Source organism: Grampus griseus (genome assembly GCF_964374135.1).
Source record: "Grampus griseus genome assembly, chromosome: 3".
Lineage (NCBI taxonomy): Eukaryota > Metazoa > Chordata > Mammalia > Artiodactyla > Delphinidae > Grampus > Grampus griseus.
In genome coordinates, this window is record NC_139019.1 from 105081343 (window position 1) to 105104622 (window position 23280).

General features: G+C 39.2%; 1 protein-coding gene across 1 annotated transcript in view; it reads left to right on the forward strand.

Annotated features, from left to right (window-relative positions):
• The window catches only part of CCDC192 (coiled-coil domain containing 192), a gene marked incomplete at both ends in the record, with an annotated part of 201354 nt that overhangs the window by 20790 nt on the left and 157284 nt on the right, over window positions 1-23280 (forward strand). The window contains 1 exon segment of the mRNA XM_082650316.1: window positions 7139-7246. Coding sequence (XP_082506442.1) covers window positions 7139-7246 — 108 coding nt within the window.

Below are 23280 nucleotides of genomic sequence, written 5' to 3' on the forward strand. Positions count from 1 at the left end.
ACTCTCCCTGCTCCCAGTGATTTTAGAACAAACCCAGTCTAAATTGATTTACTGGGGAAGATCAATCCGCAGATATTCAGCAAGCAGAAAACACAATATTCATGGGCCCATACTGCCGGTACAGAAAAAATGACAACATAAGACAATGTACACAAAGTTGCTGACTTTAGCCCTAGAGTTTCAAAGAGATCATCTGAAGAAATGAAGTCGTTACTAATGCTTAATTGCTAGTGTCATCTCTGATGTCAAAAAAATGCTTTTTTCCTCTGACAATAAAAAACGGGAAAGAAAAACATTATAAGTACAGGATAAATCACGTGAAAGCTCTGTGAAAAGCTTACTTACCCCCGGTGTAAAGAGCTTCACATCAAAGGCAAATAAATTGAAAAAGGTTATCAGCTATTTATGCTGTTTGTGGCAGACCCTGTTAGCTGCCTACCCAACCTCTCTTGTCATCTCTTCCTTGCTAATAAAATCTTTATTTGGATGTTTATAATGAACTCAGGTACAAGAAGTAAATCATGATTTATACATAAAAAATAAAAAAATAAAAATTATTTTTAATAGCAAATTACCTTGCTATGTCCTTTCTCTTTTTTTATTATGAAAGAAATATATTCTCATTATTAAAATCTTTACTTCACCGTCAGCAGGATGGGTTAGCACTAGTTGCTGTGTAGTTCAGTTACAAGAAGCAGGCTTCCCTGGGAAGGTAGGCCACTTGCTCTGCTCTCCAGAAGGAAGAGCCATTTTGTTTCTTTTGAGTTTGGAGTATGTCTCTAGGAAGAGAAGATTATTCGTTTGTTCATCTGCATGATTTACAGTAGAGGCACCAAGAACATATTAATACTCTCATTCATTAATATTTGGTCTTTTATTTTAGAATAAAAACTAAAGGTGCTGGAATACACTATTCCCTCTAAATAAGGAATTCATAATTTGGGCTACATGAATAGCACTGAGAAAAACACTTAAGCACCCAGAAAGTATAGGCAAAATAGTGTGCATGTGTGCTTATTGTGTGTGTGTGTGTGTACACAAGCATGTACATAGGCATTTTTTTTCCTAGTAAGAGAATTGACATATATCATCAGGTAGTCCAAGAGATTTGTGATGCCCAAAGTTTTAAGAAATCCACCCATAAAATCAAAACGCTGGAGGGCTATTTTAAGTCACAGAACAAATTCTGTAATATAACATGACCCCAAATTCAGGTGTCCTGTAACCCAGTCCTTGTTTTACTGTTAACTTTAACTGAAATGATGGAAGATACGAACTATTTACTAGGTCCTTTTCTCCTCTTATACTATTGGTTCACAGTCTGTAAGGAGTTATAAATCAATATTGTTTGAGATAGATCTGGAATATTTGAAAACAGGTTAGGACTGCCTCTTACCTCTTTCTAACATCTACCAGAATCCTCATCAAAGAGAAAAGAACAAGGCCCCAAAGCACAGAGCAATATTTTATGAGTGAGAATAAAAATAAAAAGATTAAATTAATCACCAAACTCTTGACATTCTTTTGATTTTTACATAAAACTAAATCCTAGGATTTTTGTATTGGAGAGAAATTCTAAACTGAGAATCTGGTGAGGGTATTAATCCTGTATGTCTGGTTACTATTTATTTCTCCATTGCTTAGCACAGTACCTGGCGAATAGTGAGCCCTTAATATTTTTTGAACTTAAATGAATTGAATTGCTTTGAATTGAACTAAAATGACTTGGCCTGTTAAGAGTTTCAGGTAAGTCATTATTTAAAGTTATTTTTGAAACTATCATATGTCACAGGGCCATTTCTCTTTCTTTAACTTCCTCACCAACAATCTTTTTATAAATTAAAATCTGAGTTAACAATTCCTTTCAAATACCTTTTTCATTTGTTCTATCGGTGATGCTATAGAAATGGAAAAGGAGTTAAATCTTTCACAGGGTAAAAGGTTGACCTTTACAAGTGTGGGTTTTTTCCTAGAATAACTATCTTGGAACTGTGCTAAAACAACTTGATACTGAATTCAGGTCCATCTTGGACTTAGTCCAATGGAATTCAGGGAATGTAGCTCTGGAATAGCCACCTGACAAAACAGTTAATGTATAATTTAACAGAGATCACTTAGATAGAGGGTCTCTACACTTTTAGATTTCATAAACTAGTAAAAATTTCCATCAAAAAATAATTAGGTTTAGTTTTTGTAAGACTGCCAATTTTTCTCAAGAAAAAACAGTAAAACACAAAAATTCCCATGTACTATCACCATCATTTGTTAAATACACATCCTCTTAACACCAAAATATATAGAATGAACATAAGCTCAGAATAAAGGACAGTCATCTAAATAGAATAAATTTGGCTTCATGAAAAATTCACAATGTCCTTTTCAAAAGTTAGCATTTATCATTTTCCTGCTGACTGGTGAAAATGTTATCACAAACCAACACTGATCTATGGGCTGGCATTTGGGAACCACTAATAGCATTAAACCCCTCTGGCCTGAGATATCTTTGTTGCCCCCTCCATTACCCACCCTCCACCCTTCCCCCACTCTGCTCTTTTCCAGGGAGCTGGTCTCTCTGCACTTCTTGTTGAAGCTCTCTTGCTCTCTGATTTCTCATTGGGTTCAGCCTGAGGAAGATAAAGACAGAAGTACAGCGGGTGAAAGGAGAGGAGGGTCAGGCTATTTATTCCACTGGTCCATCAACCACTACTGCCTGGGCACAGGTTGGCAGTGGCTGTATTTCTCTGCCCAAGGTCTCGGTTTATAACATGGCCCTCTCCCAAGCTCTCTTTCTAGATCCTGTGATAATGCTCTCCTATTACCTCTCCCCCTACTTCTTCAGGTCAAGGTAAGGCAAAAAGTATCTTTGCATGCAGGGTGTGTCTCACCATCCTTTGTTGACTTCCATAACCGTACCCATGCTCTTCCCTTCATCACACTGCCCTCAATCACTCCTTTGGAATGACCATCTGTTTTCTTCTGCAACCTGACCAGTGTATTCTTCATTTAAAGATGAAAAAACTGAGCCCCGAGAAGTGAAGTCCCAAAGTCACATAGCCCAAGACACACAGTCAGTGAGACTCAGGTGAGGTAAGGAACGTGTCCTTCCAGAATCCAATCAGAGTTCCCCTTAGTCAGTGCTCATCTGTCATCCTCCCATGACCCTCCCTTTCGGGGTCATATTGATGGGCACTTTCTACTTAGAAACCCTTTCCACTGGGCTTTGACAATAGTTGTAATTTGTTCAAGTTTTGAATTTAAATATCTTATTTAGTGATTAATGACACAACCCCAAACACAGAGGAATACTGTTTTCACTTGAATGGACTGGAATCAAGAGAACTGAGTTGTTAGATTGTTGCCTAAATAGAAATTGGCAATTTAACCTAAGAAACTATTGCAAATGCTAAGCACAGAAGGACATGAGAGTGATGAACTTTCCACTGTAAAATGAATTCTGATCACCAGAGACTGAGGGAGGAATGGAAAAAGTCTGCCCGGAGGTAAGGGGCTAGCGTGGGCAATATGAGTAGGTCATAGAGGGAAGTTTAGGGCCTTCGGCGCTTGTCAAGCACTGGGAAAGATGAATGGACCACGGTAATAAATAGGGGAGACATCAAGCAGGAAGTTTGTTGCAAAATGTGTTGAAAGCGTGTTTTACCTGGCGGGAAGTTACCGCACTACGGGGCAGGGGCTGCTGCTGGAACCCTGCACGATAGATGCTCCAGATTGCTAGAAACATTTAATTGTCTTCAACTGACTCATGTCAAGTTGCTCTTGTGTAAAGGTGGAATTTGCCATAACCACACCATTATTTAGCAATCTTGCTTTTAAAGAAATGCACCCACATATTTAACATATTAACTTTGTTCTAATTGCATACTTGACTGAATTTCTCACTGCTGTGGTTTGATCGTTTGCTGTTACAAAAGGGCCTCTATGGGAACTTTCTTTTACTAGGGTTTAAAAACAAGTTAGAAAGTTTTAATATCAAATGATTCCCTTAAAAGAATTAGGAGAATAGAATTATTCAAAATAATATTAATCGAGCACTTCATCTGTCCAAGCATTTACCCGATTTACGTCACTTAATCCTCACATCAGCCCTGCCGTCATCACCCAACGCCACGGCCATCTCCTTGCCCTCTGCTACGCTGTCTGGCACTGGCCTTGGCAAGTGGACTTTCTCTGGGGCTCTGATCCTTGTCAGTGTTCTAAGCCAGATGCAGGGGAAGTATTGCTCAAAGGAGTCACTGTTACAGCCTCTCAGCGTGAAGGACCGCTCTATCTGGTGCAGTCCCCTTCTCTGACTGCTGAGCCTTCAATCAATCAACAACTCTTTATTGAGCTCCTACTAAATGCTCAGTGCAGCGACCAGTCTAACCTCTGCATTCAGGCACCTTTCTAAGTGCCGCACGTGGATTCAGAGGGATGTGGATGATCTGGACGAATCAGAGACCTTGAACCAGTCCTGAAGGGCGGAAGGGATTTGTTTGGCTGAGAAAGAGCAAGATCATTGTAAGACAAAGAAATAATGACTTAAAAATAAGAAAGGGGACAATGAAAAGGTACTGAGATGGGTTAGAGAAATAAGAAAAATTAACTTAGAACAAAGAGTAGATTTTCCTCCAGATTCTCAAATGAGGAAACATTGCAGCTAAAAGAAAATCTACTCTTACAATTTTCCATAAGGTTTGTCAATTAGTAGACTGTCAACTTTAACACACATGCATAGTAATCTAGTGTCTTTACTGTAACCAAAAAGTTTATAGAATTATTAATATTTTGTAATATTCTTTTACTTTGATCATCTTGGTTATCTTAGATACATGCACTTAGATTACTGATGGATATTTAGGTAGAACATTTTAGGACAAAGAGTAGAAGTTAAAAACTGGAATACCCACTTGAAGTGCTGCAATTTACCATTTGGAAATCCACAGACACAGGTTCAATCCCCAAACACCTATATATATCATATGTTTTCAGTTTTGATTAATATAATTCACTCTTCCATTACTTTAACCACCAAGACAGTTTCATGTTCATAAGAAACATAAATCAATTTATGTACTGTGTGTCCACATGTGCCTGAGGGAGAATGAACTTCAGGGTATAAATCCTAACTTTCTGCTCTCGTACCACTGCATCCTGCAAAACTGGGGCAAGGACTGACTACACCTAACTGTTTAGAGTCCCTGAAAACACACACCTACCTCCAAAACTTCCAACGCCAGGTATTTACTTATTTGCGAGATTATTCTTGATTTAATCTGTATTCCTTTGGTTAATGGAGGTTGTCTCCTATTAAAAAGTGCTTGACTTTGTTTAGGCCATTTTTTCTCCAGTGTAGATACATTCATGGCTCTTCCCCTTAAAGGAGAGGGGGACAGAAAGGCAAGCCAGGGAGTGGAGAGTGACAGCTGGGGTAAAGGTGGAGACAGGCTTTGCATTCCTCACAGTTTGCTCAGGACTCTCCTTGTTCTATAACACATGATGATTTCTTAAATCTACCTGTACAAAAAGTCCTATGTTATTTAATAACAGTCTCCAGTCAAGCCTGTTTCATTTGGCTTTGACTTGCAATGCTTTTGTCTTACTGGAAATGGTTGTCCTTCTTGTCAGGGAAAATTAGGGATGTTTGGAGAAAAAGACCTAGAGAAATAGATTAGATGATCTTGTTGGGTCTACTTTTAAAAACTTCCTCGAGGTCAAACACTGGACAAGAAGATTCCCCCTGGAAATAGCAATCTAGGTCAGGGATCCTTAACCTTTTTGGAAAAGTTTGGACTTTTGACAATTTCTCCTTTATGCATAAAATGTTTTGTAGCATAAACTACCTGTAAGTATAAATACACAAGAATTTTGTTTTGAGGCTTTTGTTTTGAGATATTTTGGACTGACTGTTGAAATTATTGGAATCATATATGGGAGGCTGAGGGTCATTTGTTCATCCCAAATATCACTGTTCTAACCCAAGATGTTCACCCCCCAAAGGCTGACCTCAGGGAGATTATGCAGCCATGTGTGATTTAGGAGCCATGCTGTTTTTGAACAGAGCAACATTTATTTCTATCAGAGGTCCTTGTCAGGGTCCTAAGGTTCAAAGGATGGCATGAACAATTATAGGAACTGAATAAATGCTTTGTTTTTATGGCTGGTTCATTTACCACCAGATGGCTCTATTGTATCGTCAGGAAATGCACATATGTATAAAATTGGTGGGCTCCTAAACCAAAGGGGAAATAAAGCAGCAGGGGTTTTTTTTTTTTTTGTTCTTTTTTTTTTAATATGTAGGAACTCAGTTCTTTTTTTCCTGTGGGGTTAATTGGAAGCAGCTGCAGCAGCCTGAACTTTCACAAGAAGACAGGACATATCCCAGGAAGCTATAGGAACCTCATAATCCTAGCACATATGAGGTTTTCCTTTGAAGTTTTCATATTGCTGTGTCTTTATTAATTAATTGTCTCAATGGCCAAAGAGTAGTCAGGAAGTGCTCTAGTCTCAGTAGTGCTGGTAACTGATATTCTCATACCAACTTTGCACATTTTTCTGCTTGTACGTGATAAAGAGCAACTTAATTTTGAGAGGGAAAGTCTACACATCTGCTGATTTGAGTCATATTAGCCACGTTCTGGGGAAGAATGATCTGATTCTAAACCATGTAGTATCTTTGCTTTAATTAAACTTGTGATAAGAAGGTGACAATCAAAGGAACCAAGAGCTTCTCTGAATTCAAATGACTATGACCCTCAAGCTAGGTGAATGTTAAAAATGTAGGCATTCTAGATGACATCTCTTATTGGGAATGTGAAATTCTGGTTCTAACCTCTTGAAGAAAAGCTCTGTATCAGGAATAAAAGTTGCAGACTAACCAAATTTCAACATGGATATTTTATTCTACCTTTCTAAAGTTGTTCATTGCTCATTAATATGCATTTTTTTACTCTGCCTTTAGACTCTAAACTGTTAAATAACACTATTGTTTTTGTAACATTTCATTGTTTTATTGCTATGTTGAAGAAGAAAAGGAGATGATTTGTGTGAGTTTATTAAGACTGTCCTTAGTCCCCAGAGTTGTTTGAGATGCACTCAGGAAACTACCCATGTCAAAAAGTAATACTTGATTATTGTTTTAAAGAAAGAGTCCCTGGAAACCAGACAGATGGCGTTTACCTTGGCACGGCTCGAGGCCTTGGAGATTTGCCTGATGGAAGCAGAAGCAAAGGCTAAAGTCTTATCCGAACAGGTAATACCTGTCACTGGGATTGGAAATATATGTTCCTCAGTGTGCAGTAGAGCAAGGAAAATCTAAATATGTGTTTTAACCTCTGTACCTAATGACACACACACACACACACACACACACACACCCCATTTCATTCATTTTAGTTATAACAATAATTACTTTAATCTGTATGGAGCTTTTCAGCCTTTAAAACTCCTCTTAGATTTATATTTTGATTTTCATTCGCCACAGCCCATGAGTTAGGAAAGCCATCTTTAAGCAAGTAGATTTCTGAATAAGTGAAACATATTTGCATTATAAACAGATAAGCCCCAAAGTAAGATAAAACCTATAGGAACTACACAGGAGCAACTTTCTCCAATTATGTGAAGAAAGAGAATTTTTCAAATCCTGGCATCCCTCTTGGGCTGTGACACTCACAGAAGCAAAGCAAGTCATAGGTGGAGTGTAGCCTCTACCGGCCGTCGGGTTGCCTTATATGTCATCTGCCTACACTCCAAGTGCAGAGACACGGAGTATGGCTCTCAGTAAAGCTCAGACCATTTCCCAACACAATTACACTTTGCAAACAGTATAGTGTACGTGGTACAAATCCTGCTGTTACCGTTGCCCTTGCCCCTGGGCAGGGGGGCTTGGCAGAGAGCAAAGCTGCCAGGAGTGTGGGTCCTCCCACAGCACAGGGCACCAGTGCTCACTGTTGGTGGCAGTCAGTGGAGGAAAAGGACACAGACCCTGAGATTTTATAAACATTGATTGATTTGTCATGGATTGAGACATTCTGCAAATAAATTTTTAGAAACTTTTGAAAAACAATTTTGAGTTTTTAATAAAAAAGGTCTGTATAGCAAAAGTTGAGTGCATCAGAATTTTATAAGAATTTTTGCAGAGACGAGGGGGAAAGTGTGCTTGTGCTATGACAAAAAGAAGTACATTTAACATGTATTGTAGGGATACATGTACAAATGGCCTCCATTTTTTTTTTCGGCTTACCCAAAAAGTACATCTCTTCCTTTGGGATGTGTTTATTGCTGACTACCTAAATGTGATAGACGAAAGGGGTCACAGGGGCCTTCTGTCAATTAACAAAAGCGTGGTGCCCTAGGCCCAGACCCACTGGGGAAAGATTCCATCTCACCCATGTGCCATAACGCTGGCTTGCCAACTCATCTTTTCTTTAAAACAACAGAAAAAGCAAGCTTCAAACTGTGGCAAAATTTGAATTACAAAGAATATAATGATAAACATGAGGTACCATTTCAAAGCATAAAAACTAAGGATTTCAGAGCTCGCAAACTTGGAAGAAATTTTGAATGGCTAACTAAAAAGGGCACCCTTGCTGGTATTAGGTTACACTAAGAAGATGTATGCTTATTTTGTAACTGAACGTCTTTTAATGATTTAAATCAGTAAAATTCAGTTCACCCATAAAAGTCCTCATCCCTTTTGTTCTTTATAAAATGTTTTTCTCCAGCGCAAATAGCCCCTAATATTTAAGATTCTTAACTGGATGATCCCTTTATGTAACATCAAACAATTAGATACTTCTTTTCAGTGTTTAGCAGATTAATTACATAAAATGGAAACTGGATTTCACTCAACTTCTTTGTAACTACCGTGAGTAAGATGTTAGTTAGCAGTTTGAGGGAAGAAAGATAGATAAGCAAAGCTTTTCTACCCAAGTAGCTCACAACCAAAAGAATCACTGTAGGGGCTGGAGAGTGAAAATAGTAGGTATTTGTATGGTTCCCAGATAGACTGCAGCATAGTATCAAGTTGCAGGATCTGTGTATGTTATTTTCCTGAAGTATTGCCCCTGGAGTTGCCAAATTTGCATATAACCAAGGCAATTTAATTGGAAGTTGGCAATGGTGTGAGGAAAAGGAGAATATTATGTGCGAAGAAAAGCACATTACAGGCATTTTCAACGTTACATTTTTAATTAAGCTGAATATTTTATTAGATTTGGCTGTCTCCGCTGTTACTGTTGAAATAGGTTAATCAAATATAGACACTGTTCTCAGAGGATTTAATCCTGAAATTTTTGCTTTCTCCAGTGTTTCAGTTTAGTCTTATTCTTGAAGAGATAAAAACTGTAACGACACTCCCCTCCCCCCTATTTTTAAATTCAGTAGATGTTTTAAAAATGTGATGGCAGAAGGATAGGGAAAGGTAAGGGGAGCAAATAGCCTTTCTTCAAGCTAAGAAAGGAGAATATTTCTGAATGGGACACCTGTCTCAAACAATCAAACATTTGTCCACTGGGTGCCACTGTCTTCCTTACCAGGCTAGGCCACTTTGTGGTTGCAAAAAGAGAAACTGTCTTTAGTGGTCCAGACAATGATGTGTATGTGTGTGTGTGTGTGTGTGTGTGTGTGTGTGTGTGTGTGTCTGTGTGTGTGTGTGTGTGTATGTGAAGGAGTATTTTTTCCTGTTTATGTGTATACATGTTAAGGCTTCTTTTTTAACTTCTTTATTGGAGTATAATTGCTTTACAATGGTGTATTAATTTCTGCTTTATAACAAAGTGAATCAGCTATACATATACACATATCCCCATATCTCTTCCCTCTTGCATCTCCCTCCCTCCCACCATCCCTATCCCACTCCTCTACGTGGTCACAAAGCACCGAGCTGATCTCCCTGTGCTATGCAGCTGCTTCCCACTAGCTATCTAGTTTACATTTGGTAGTGTATATATGTCCATGCCACTCTCTCACTTCGTCCCAGCTTACCCTTCCCCCTCCCCGTGTCCTCAAGTCCATTCTCCAGTAGGTCCGCGTCTTTATTCCCCTCCTGCCCCTAGGTTCTTCACGACCTTTTTTTTTTTTTTTTAAGATTCCATATATATATGTGTTAGCATACGGTATTTGTTTTTCTCTTTCTGACTTACTTCACTCTGTATGACAGACTCTAGGTCCATCCACCTCACTACAAATAACTTAATTTCATTTCTTTTTATGGCTGAGTTAAGGCTTCTTTTAAATACCATTAATTTAGGATTTGTCACAAAGACAGTGGGAATGCTAGCTGGCTTTCACTGGTAATCCAAATCATTTTGTCAGATGGGCTGGCCTGGTGGGCTAGAAACAAGTGGGAAGAGGAGAGGAAATGTCGAGGACAAAGATTTGTGCTGGAACTAAGGAGTGGAAGCTCATGGTATTGTCAACCAGTGGGTCCTGCCTTTGCGAAATGGCTAAATTTTGACATTAGCTGAATTCTTACCTCCTGGCTCTGCCTCTTAGTGATGCACATAGAACTAACCCAGATAGATGCCTCGGGGTTCGTCTACACTAAACACCTGTTGGTCCTGGGCCTCAGGTTACTTAAATTGAACCTTTCTAGGGTCCCTTCCAGCAAGGTCTCTGTTGGCTTACTATGCAAAAGAAGGAACTTAGTGAGGAAATAAGGAGAGTGTGGCGCTTCCTCTGTGAGGTCACAGACTTCTTTGTTGGATTCCCTTAGCTAACAATTATTCTTTATTTCTCTGCAGTCATGCCACTAGTGTCAAAATAAAAGAAATATGACAGCAGGAAAATTTGCAGTTAATACTTTTAATCTGGGCTGTTCACAGCTCTAAGAAGTAAATTTGCAGCAAGTCAGCTGGCCAGAGTGAGAAAGGGACATAAGAATCCATCTCTTTTCCTGGGTAATAACTGTAGATAATTCAAAACATTGCCAAGTTTTGCTAAAGAAAATACTTGATTATATTTCCTGCAGGTTAAGACCCGCGGGGGGAAATGCCTGGAAATTAGGTAGTAGAGAAAGGACTAGAAGGAGGCACAGGAAAGGAGGAAAAGAGTCAAGAGGAGAAAAAAGAAGCGTGAAGAGGTTTCAGGGGAAACTCAAAAAAAGGCAGTTTTTGCCTGTGTGCTGGCTTCTATCCCCAGTGCACATGGGAGGGACAAAGAAAGGGGCTCCGGGGGTTGTAGTTGATGACTGTACGCAAGCTAAGAGATCGCACAGCTTTTGTGCTAAGAGAGTGCCAGGAGAAGCCACAGTGTCACAGTGGAGCACAGATCCAGAGAGCCACCAGCGCAGAGGGACGAGGGAGGCCAGTTCCTGAGACATTTCCTCTGGGAGCAGCATTGGCCCAGTGTGTCTCAGTCATCACCAGCCTCTGGTTCCCGGCTCCCAGCAGCAGACCCAGGAGAGCTCCGGCTTTGTTTCTGCTCCAGGACTTGCTAGCTTTATGACCTTGGGCAGTTCACTTAGTCTCTCTGAGTCACAGTGGTCTTATGCAGAAGAGGGTGAACACATTGGTTTCATAGGGCTGTAGTGAGGATTGAACGAGATGAGTGTAACCTGGTTCTTAGTAGGTTCTCGATTAATGTTAATTTATCTCTACCGCTGCTAGTGGTCATAACAGAACTGTATATTCTGAGTCATATGTCATGGGCTTGTGTGTGTGTGTGTGTGTGTGTGTGTGTGTGTGTGTGTGTATGTAAGTTTCCTTTTTTACTGATGTCTCTCAAAGTGTTTGAAAGACACCCAGATCGCAACACAGTGGTTCTTCTCCAGTGCTCACAATCTCAGAGTCTTTCAACCAGAAAAGGTCTCCTTCCCACCCCAGCTCCCTTGCCCTAGCTGGCTTTTTTTTTACCACCCAGCTTTCTCTTATCTTCTTCCTCAGCTCCTCATTTGGTAAAGGGACTTTAGTACTTTAACCTTCTTTCTGCTTCATCTCTTAAGTCTTCTATCTGTTTCTGCCCATTCTCTGATTTTGCCAGGATTGGGAGCTGAATTGCCCATTCAGCTCCAGTGTCTGGTCTTTTCAGAATTTGGAGGGGGGCAGGCAGAAACTGGGGAGTGAGGGGAATCTGTGGTCATTTTCTCACCAAGGAGGTGAATCCAGTAACAATTACGTAGTCAGAATTAGCTTCAGGCGTCTTTCGGATACCATACCTAGCAAAACATTAGTTATATATTAAGTGTGGCATATACGCTAGCTGCGAAAGAGATGTCATTATTTGAAGCAGGAGCTAGGAGGTGGGAAGCTCGGTGGGGAACTTGATCTTTTTTTCTACCAACTGTGTTTCCCGGGTAGGAATAAGACATAGACAAGACACAGCAAGGGGCCCATGATGGTCTTTGGAGCATAAAAATAATTGTGCCCTTTTTGTTTTCATAAAGAGAGATTTATTGGTGACACTCAAAGTGCAGAGAAATTTCAATGGAGAAGAACATGCTAGTTTTATTTCTCAACTTTTGAAAAAAGCACATGGGAGTCTTTTTCTTACTTCTTAGTCATAGCTCATATGCCAGTTAGGCATAGTTTCCCCCTCACCTGATGAGAGAGACATTTCCGAAAGCCCCAAATAAAACTAGTAACAGCAGCTTCCTGTATCCTCACTCTTTACTGAACTGGATCAATTACGTTATATTCCAAGACGATTCCTTTCCCTTTCTTTTTTCCCCTGGGATCTCCCTAAGGTTCTCTTCCATCTTAAAGAATAGCAGAAGCAATAATGGAGACAAAGCATGAAAGGGGGTGTAGTGGGGTGGTGGCTAAGTTCACATCCTACAGGGATTCAGGCCTGGCACCAGACCCCTGCAGTGTATTGCCAATGGCAGGCAGAGTAGAGAAAGTGACATTCATTAAGCATCTATAGTGTTCCAGGTACTGTGCTTCGATTGACAGACATTTCATCTGATCCACACAAGAACCTTATTAGGGGCACTATTATTATAATCTCCATGAGGAAAATGAGACTCAAAAATGTTAAGCCATTTTCCCAAGGTCATACAGTTAATAAACAGTGAGGCTGATATTCGAACATAAGTATTTTTAAAATTCAAAGACGCTGTTCTTAAGAACGTGTGGTCATAGGTCAAAGCCATTTAAAGAAGTTTCCTACTCAAGCAGCACTGAACAAAAAGAACTCACCCTGGTTCCCAAACTGGAACCTAGAGGCTTGTTAGACAGATTGCTGGGTCCCACCCCTAGAGTGTAGGATTCAGTCCATCTGGGGTGGAGGTCAAGAATGTGCATTTCTAACAAGTTCTCACTCTACACTGAAGTGAATTTCCAGCCCTAACCCAAACCAAATGGTGAAGAGGAACCATCACTCTTGCTTCGTGCCCCCCAGCTCCACAGTAACTAAGTGAATCAGTGAGGATTAATCTTGGGTACATAAAACAACAACCCAAATAAGAGTGGCCTAAACAAGTAATTGAGTAAGTCTGGACACAGGGAGCCCAGAATAGGCTCAGGAGCTCTGCAGCTCTCAGAGGCCTGGGCTTGGTCTCCGTGCATTCACAAACATAGCTCCCATCCTCAGGGTCCAAGAGGTACCTGCAGCTGCAGCCATTCATGAAGTCAAGTAGCATGAAGATGAAAAAGGCAAGTGCAAAATAGGGATGGACAACTGCCAGCTGAGCAGCCTCTTTGAAGAGCTTTTCTCCAAAACTCACCTAATGAATTCTTACATATGCCTGACCACGGTTAATATCATGGGGCCTAGGAAATATGGATTTTTAACTGGGCACATTGTCACCCCAAGAGTATAGAGGTTTTTTTTTTTTTTTTTTTTTTTTTTACTAAGAAGGGGAGAATGGATATTAGGTTAGCAAATACCTGCTTTGCTCATCCAACCCCTTCACCACACTGTTGCATGTAGTGCTTTGTCTCGTCAAGGTTCTTTTGCATGTAAATATCCAGTTTTCCTAGCACCATTTGTTGAAGAGACGGTTTTTCCCCTTTGAATGGTCTTGAAAGCCTTGTCAAAACTCAGTTACTCATAGATGCATGACTCTATGGACTCTCAATTCAATGCCAATGCTCTATAATGGAATGACTTTCAGCAGTTATTTCTCGTTGTAAATCTCAGGTGAATTTTTGAGCTGGAATTTAGAGTCAGTCTTCTGGGTCCTTTACCAATACTTCCTCTCAGTGTGAGAACTATCATGAACCCCTCTGACATATGCAAAAGTTTCTGGCGATTGAACGAAGCTTCTAACTGATCTTTTAACTTTAAGACTGAGAAAAGTAAGCAGAAAACCAGAAAGACAAAAGGCTAGTATGTTTGACTCTAATAACCAACATTTATTCATCATTTTGTACCTAAGGCTCTAAAATAAACTCCCATTATTTGCGTCTTAGTGTTCAATCTACGTTTTCTTTAAGTTTAGGAAAAGAAAGAATATAGATCTCCAGCAAATTTTTAGTTGCTGAATATGTGTGTAAGTAGCTAAAAGTGATTTGATACATATTGAGATTGCCACCAAAAATGTTCTGGTTCTTTTTCCATTGTTTAAATGCAACAGTGGATCCCTTGATGTCAAGTTTATTTGAAATAAGTAATGTGCCCTTGGTAGGAGTATTCATTTCTGCAAACGCTCAGAAATTATGCTTGATATGCCAATCTGAAATCATGAGTTTCTGTGAATGAGTTTTTGTTTTCCAATCCGTTTGGAAGTCTACTTTAATGCCACAAAATCACAAGCAGCTTGTTTGACTTGGAATGCGTTTCCTAATCACCATGAAACCAAGCAATTGAGAATTTTGTTAAACAATTTGGTTCTAGTTTATTTTATTGCAGAAGAGTTCCCTCTTAACACACACACACACACACACACACACACACACACACACACACACACACACACCCCCTCCTGTCTAAGCAGTTGTCAATTTTAACCCTCTTACTGGATTGTTGCACACCAATTGGGAACCTCAGAGAATGTAAGGAAAGAATACAAGCTGGTGAAGAGATGTGTTGTTTTGAGTAGAGTTGAGCACAATGACAAATGGGCTTCTGTTGTCAGGGATGCGTGGACTTCTGGCCTGTTACATAACTAAAGACTTCCTTTTGCTTGTAAATGTCAAGATCAAACAGAGGTCAGTTTTAAATAGCTGACCCAGTGCTAATAAATGTGACTTTCTTGTCTAAGAAAAAGCAAATGCCTTGCCCCTTATAAGTCTTGGCTCTGGTGATGAGAGCAAGTATCTTTTTGCATGGGCATAACCTACATTTTCTTCATAAAATTTTCTCAGAGATGGCCAACTAACTTTCCCTTTGCTTAACCTCTACAAGGAAATTAGTAAATTAGGTGTACGCTTTTGTTGAATTATTCATTTATTCATTCAATAAAATATTTATTGAGCCCTTACTGTGAGCCAAGTGTTCTGCAAGGTACTCCTACGTATGTTAGCTTGTGTATTTTTCCCACTGGTCCTGGAAATTTGCATTCCCATTTTGCAAATGATGAAAGCTCTTTTGTGGGATTGCAGCCTGTTTGTCTGCTCTTTCTATACATTCTCCCTTAGTGACTTGCCTTTAGAGCACAAGCCACAGAGAAGAACCAAGTTTTCATCATTAGTCCTGATCTTCCTCCTGACCCCTGACCTGGATATCCAACTGCCTACTGAATAGGCCCACCAAGGTTCTCAGAGGCAACTCAAACTCTACCTGTCCATTAGCTTCCTGCCCCAAATCTGTTCCTGCTCTCAAATCCCCTAGGCCAGGGAGAGGTGCTACCTGCACCCCCTGTGGCTTATATGAGAAATCTGTGCTGCTTTGATTCTTTCTTCTTCCTCACCCCACACATCCAATTGCTAAGTACTATGAATAATTTCTCTCAAACGGTTCTTCAGTCCATCTTCTTTTCTCTATCTCTACCACCATTAACCTTGTCCAGGCCACCAACTGCAGAAACTTCTCCCTACTTTACTTTCATTATGGTCCTTGTTTGATGACTCCTCAACACTATAGCCAGAGTGAATATTCTACAACGCAGACCTCCTATTTCTCCTCGCTTAAATCCCAAATTAGCCCCCTAAATTAGCCCCGTCAGGATCAAATATATACTTCTTAACAGATTTTATAATCCTCTGTGGTCTAACCCCCTACTTATTTCTCCAGTTTTATCTTATACCACAGCCAGCGTATTACTATGACACCACTTTCAATTTCTTGAAAGGAATGTATTCTCTCTTACTTTCTTATCTATAAAAAAACCAAAAGGCCTTGTTCCTTACAGTCAAGTTTTAATTAATGCATCCCTTTCCCTCTACTTCTGCAGAGAATTGCTCTGCTCTGTTTCCACCACCTCCTCTCATCCCCTTTTCCATTAACCAACAAAACACAACAAACTTCTCCCTTCAGATCTTCAGTTAGATGAACTTACTCCAAAATGCTTTTCTTCCTCTTTCAAGTTTGAATTAGATGTCCTCACCAGGTGCTCTCGTAATCCTTCTCCCATTTTACCACCTTCCCCACCCTACCCCCAGTAACTGGAATGGTCTATATCTCCCATTACACCATATGTTCCATGGAATAGAAGTACAGACAATGATTTCCCTGAGGTCTCAAATCAACTTAGGAATCATCCAGTCATCTCTCTGATGTCAAAGCTATGCTCTTTCCATTATAAAAACTGGTGTTGATCCTATAGGCAATGGGGAGCCATTAAAGGGTTTGAAGTGTATTCAGATTTGCCCTCAGACAGAAAACTCTGTGTCTACTGAGAACAGATTCATTAGGAGACCAGTGTCAGGCATATCATGTGTCAGGGCTTGCAAAAATCCAGTTTAGAAATGATAAGTGCCTATTAGTAGTGAAGAGAAGAAAGAGACAAGAAATATTTACAAGATGGTTTGGTAATTAATTAAATGGAAAAGTAGTATTCAAGACTGATCCCAACCATTGCATCAAAAAGAATAAAATATCTAAGAATAAACCTACCAAAGGAGGCAAAAGACCTGTACTCTGAAAACTATAATGAAGAAAATCAAGACAACAAAAACACATGGAAAGATATACCGTGTTCATGGATTAGAAGAATCAATATTGTTAAAATGACCATACTATCCAAGGCAATCTACAGATTCAATGTAATCCCTATCAAATTACCAATGGCATTTTTCTCAGAACTAGGACAAAAAATTTTAAATTTGTATGGAAACACAGAAAGTCCCAAATAGGCAAAACAATCTTGAGAAAGAAGAACAGAGCTGGAGGAATCATGCTCCCTCACTTCAGACTGTACTAGAAAGCTACAGCAATCAAAACAGTATGGCTTGAAAGCCCAGAAATAAACCTATGCACTTATGGTCAGTTAACCTATGACAAAGGAGGCAAGAATATACAACGGAAAAAAGACAGTCTCTTCAATTATTGGTGCTGGGAAAACTGGACAACTCATGTGTAAGAGAACAAAATTAAAACATTCTCTAAAACCATATACAAAATTAAACACAAAGTGGATTAAAGACCTAAATGTAAGACCAGATTAATTTCCAAAATATACAAACAGCTCATACAGGTCAATATCAAAAAAAACCCAACCCAATCAAAAAATGAACAGAAGACCTAAATAGACATTCCTCCAAAGAAGACATACATATGGACAACAGTCACATTAAGAGATGCTCAACACTGTTAATTATTAGAGAAATGCAAATTCTGATCTCACACCAATCAGAACAGCCATCATCAGAAAGTCTACAAATAATAAATGCTGGAGGGAACGTGGAGAAAAGGGAACCCTCCTACACTGTTGGTGGGAATGTAAATTGGTGCAACCATTTTGGAGAAAAGAATGGAGGTTCCTTAAAAAACTAATAGAGTTGCCATATGATCCAGCAATTTCACTCCAGGGCATATATCCAGAAAAGATGAAAACTCTAGTTCAAAAAGATAAATGCACCCCCATGTCCATAGCAGCACTATTTCCAATAGCCAAGACATGGAAGCAACTTAAATGTCCATCGACAGATGAATAAGAAATAAAGAAGATGTGATATATATACACACACACATATATGATACATATGATATATAAGATGTGATATATATATATATATGAATATTACTCAGCCATAAAATTGAATGAAATAATGACATTTGCAGCAACACAGATGCACCTAGACATTATCAAACTAAATGAAGTAAGTCAGTTAGAGAAATACAAATATCATATGATATCACTTATACATGGAATCTTAAAAAAATGATGCAAATTAACTTATTTATGAAACAGAAATAGACTCAGAGACATTGCAAAAAAACCTATTGTTAACAAAGGGGAAAGGGGGGGAGGGATAAATATATATATATATGTACTTCAATTTAAAATAAAAGACTGATCCCAAGTTTCAGGTGACCGGATGATCTGTGGTCACCCCAGTTATCTTATATTTGAATCATTAGATGTTAAAGGTGACATTTCCTATGGAAGGCTCCATGTAGGCTCAACGTACCCCATGTATGCCCTGGACTCTTCTCGACGCTTTGTAATTTGGATTTCTTCATTTAAGTCTTCTGAATATTTCAGTCCTTTGATACATCAGACCCTTAACCTATTTCTTAGAAATAGTTTTTCTTTTTCCCATTTTTCAGGGTCTGGGGCTTCAAGAAGAAAATTTTAGATGACCATGTGTTTTGTATGAAGATCTCATTTATTAGCTTCAGGAACAGTTTAGTGCTTAAATTTAGAGTTGTATAAATATGAGTCTCTTGCAGTTACTGAATGGATGTATAGTGACAGGCTGTCCCTGATACCCTTTAGGGGCTATCCAAGTCAAAACTATTTACATAATAATACTAATAGTTTATTGACCTTTTCTACTATCATTCTTCCACATGTAGAAAGAGAAGTTTTCTAGATGTTACATGAAAGACAACACAGATCAGTTATGAGAATCCAGCTGTTCTCTATTAAGTGGGACACTAAGGAGATTTGAGGAGAAAGAAAGACCCGTGAAAGAAACTCAAGGATAGCAGAATGCATATACCACAAGCCAGAGAGTGGAGAGTCGTTTCTGTGAGTCCTACCAGCAGGGAAAGCCTTTGCCCTGTTCCACAAAAGTGCTCTGAGAATGTAACAGGGAAGAGCCAAATCTGACTACATGTTGGATATGTTTATTTTACTTTAACCTTTACTTACTGTTGCTCTTGTTCACTAAACGGATACGGTCTCTACATAATGGCCTGCCTCAGAGAACCCTGCTCCTCTGCCTGAATGTTAAACCAAAGTGTCTTTGTTCAGGGAAACATCCGGACCTTGTCCACCTGTAGATGGATGCAAGAAAAGAAAATAACACATCCCCTCCTGGAGGCTGGCCATTCCAGGGGATATTTGCAAAACTCATGGCCTTTTTACTTTACTTCCTCATCTCTTCCCCCTCTCTGTGCTATAAAAGAAACCGGCATCCAAACTCTGATAAGATGGTTATTCTGAGACTTTAGTCTGCTGTCTTCTCAGTCTGCCAGCTTTCCGAATAAAGTCGTATCCCTTGCCTCAACACCTCGTCTCTGATTTACTGGCCTGTCGTGCGGTGAGCAGAGCAAGCTTGGATTCGGTAGCAAGAATGGACCAGAACTTAAAGGGACTAGCTGTACCTGAGGAATGGGTCCTAGGCCTCTTCAGTTGTTGGCTTTAATTTCTTAGAACCTGATACTATTGCTTTTTGACTTTTATAACCAAACACTTTATCTTTACATGCAAGTCAGCGATTAATTGCCTCACCTTTTTCCGTGTCCCACTTCTCTCTGGTATATTTATCTATTCATACAGCCCAGAGGACTTATTTGAAGATTAAAAGCATCTTAGAAATCTCTATGTCTGGATCCCTAACTTTATATTTCAACTATCGATTGACTTTTTGGTGAATATTTCTATTTTCAGTCAGAGCTTAAATGTTTCTTCATTACTCAGAGTTCCCTGCTTCCTCCCACTCCAATTTGGGGGTGTTATGGTTAAATTTGGTCCCTTCCAAATTCAAATGTTCAAGTTCTAACTCCTAGGACCTCAGAACATGACTTTATTTTTTGCAGATGTAATTAGTTAAAATGAGGACACGTTGGAATAAGATGGGCTCCTAATCCAATATGGCTGCATCCATATAAAAGTGGAAATTTGGACACAGATATACAGGGAGAAAATCATGTGAGGATGAAGTCAGAGACAACGGCCGTACTTCTAGAAGCCAAGGAATGCCAAATATTGCCAGCAAATTGCCCAAAGCCAGAGAAGAGGCATAAAACAGATTCCTCATCACAGCCCTCAGAAGGAACCAACCCTACCGACACTCGATCTTGAACTTCTAGTCTCCAGAACAGTGAGACAATAAATTTATTTTTAAGCCACTCAGTTTGTGGTACTCTTTAAGAGCAGCTCTAGCAAACTAAAACAGGGGGTAACCATGCTTCTAAATTAAGGGTCTTTGGGAGTCTATTTTAGGATGTGCATAAACCTAGGAATGGCTGGAAATAACTTGTTAAAGTAGAAATATTAATAAATGTAAAAGTCTGTTTTGTCTAGGATGGGGGTAGCATGAGGAATGGGGGTAGCATGAGGAATTTGTTGTTTGTTTTTAGCTGTAAAATTGAAATGAGACCAAATCAGTTCTGTGATCTAAAAGTATCTTCAGACATAGGGGTTCCTGCCCATTCCACAGGTAGGATAGGTAATTTTTCCAGTGCTTGCCTCGGTTATTTATTGCCAAGGAATTTCATAGCTTGTGGTCCAACATAGCTTGCAAAACTTTTAGCACAAAGGAAGCCTTTGTTTTTCAACAAAGTCACTACTCTCTGTAGCGTGAGCTCTACAAGGGTTGCCAAGACTCAATTTGTTTTTGAGTGGTTTTTGAGTGACATTGGAAACCTCGTCTACAATATTAATTGCTGTGTTTGTGGGCATGGGTTGTGGGGGAGATGATCTAAGAGAACCATCAATAAGAGGAGATAAACGTAACAATTCACATTACTTAATGGGGTGGTTTTAATAATTGTCCTCTGTGATGGATTAGGTGGACTGTGAGAGAAAGAGAAGATTTAAATACATTTGTGGCTTAAACATATGGATGGGTGGTTCCATAAGAGAGGGAAGTCTGGGGAAGGTATAGAATATAAGGAATTCATTCTGAATACATTAATTCTTTTTTTAAATTTATTTTATTGAAATATAGTTGATTTACAGTGTTGTGTTAATTTCTGCTGTACAGCACAATGATTCAGTTATACATATATATACAGTCTTTTCCATATTCTTTTCCATTATGGCTTATCCCAGAACATTGAATATAGTTCCCTGTGCTATACAGTAGGACTCTGTTGTTTATCCATTCTATATATAATAGTTTGCATCTGCTAATCCCAAACTCCCAATCCATCCCTCCCTCACCCCCTCTCCCCCTTGGCAACCACAAGTCTGTTCTCTATATCTGTGAATCTGTTTCTGCCTTGTAGATAAGTTCACTTGTGTCATATTTTAGATTCCACATATAAGTGATATCATATGGTATTTGTCTTTCTCTTTCTGACCTATTCACTTAGTATGATAATCTCTAGGTCCATCTATGTTGCTGCAAATGGCATTGTTTCATTTTTTTATGAATATATTAATTCTTAGTTGCCTAGTAAATATTCAAGTGACAATATTAAGTAGGTTGTTGGATATATGTATCCAACAAGCCAAGTGGTTGTATGTAAAAAAATTGGGAGTCATAAACATGTGTATAACTAGTGTTTCAACCATGGCACCTAATGAGATCAGCTAGGACTTTCAGATTTTGATATTTAGAGGAGTGGAAGAGGAGGAAAATCTAGCCAAGGAAACAAAGAATCAGGAAGAAATCCAGAGACTCGTGTCCTCTAAGCAGTAAAAAGAGTGTTTCACAAGGCATGGCATGCTCAAATGTGTAATATTTTACCGGGAGATTGAATAATATGACCAGAAATGTGTCCACTGCATTTGGAAAAATGAGAATCATAGGCAACCTAGGGAAGATCAGTTTCAGGGGAGTAGTGGAGGGCAGAAGGCAATCGAAGAGAGATTAAGAGAGGAAAATAATCCAGAGTAGCCCTCGTCACAGCCACTGGGAAAATTTTCTTTTTTTTTCTGTAGCATAAAAAGGAGTTAGGTTAGGAGAGAGGGAGAGAGAGAATTCTGAGAATCTAATTTAAGACTCAGAATTTAGGGGTGCCTCTACTTCTCAGTTAAATGAACCAATTAATTATCTTTTTTAATCTAAAGCAATTGGCATTAGCTTTCTATAACACAACTGAAATAGTCTTGATAAATAGAGAAATAAGTGGCATGCCCAAAACTAAAACTTAGTACAACCCTTACCAAAGGAATACCCTCTGGCCTTTTTCTTGATTGTGACCATGGAAGAAAAGGACAAAGAAGGCTCCCAGAGGTCAGAAACAGAATCAATCAGATCAGAAACCAGGACAGGCCTTAACATTGCTGACTAATATTGATAGAATGTGACATTGGCAATGGCCTATGACAACTGTAAGTTGTTTCCCTTTTTCCTTTTTTTAAAAAGGTAGTAACACTGTGATTGTCCTGTTTTCCCTGTATTTTAGACATATGTGGGTGGGGGGGACATTTAAATTTTGTCTTTAGGTGCCTATCATGGTGAGTCTCATCTGGATTTGATTTAGAGAGATACACACAAAATGTGAAGCCAGATGTAGGAACTCGAGATGACACTGGGTTATCTCCTTTTGAGAGGGGAAGTGCATTTTCGGATTAATGTAGAATAGATGAATCATATTATGCAGGAACATTTGAGGAAAAGCACATCCTCATGAGCATGAGGATATAATTGTGCTGAACACCCAGAGGGTGAATTTTAATTGGCCTCTATTTTCATGTTTACCTTTTCTGGAGAATAGCTCCTTTAGGCTCCAATCTTTTAATAATCCTGGGGCTGTCAACCACAGTATTCCTGACTAGAGGGAATGGTCTTTAAGCATATGACTGAGGTCCAGTCAATTATGATATCCCATTTTCCTGACAATATAAAGAACAATCCAGGAGTGGCCATACGAACATAGATGGGGCCAAAAATAAGTCCTTTTTCAACTTGTTACTGGAGGTCAAATTGTCTTACTATTGAGGACCTGAACCTGGAAGGCAATAGGTAACATCTTCCCCAATGTGTGAAGAAATCTTGTCTGCACTGGGAAATCATGAAGCCAACACATAGGACCAAGATATAGAGGTTAAAAAGAGACAGAATACTATGATTTTTTTGGATTCTGTGGAATCTAGTTGTGAGTGAAACAAAAATCTACTTCTGA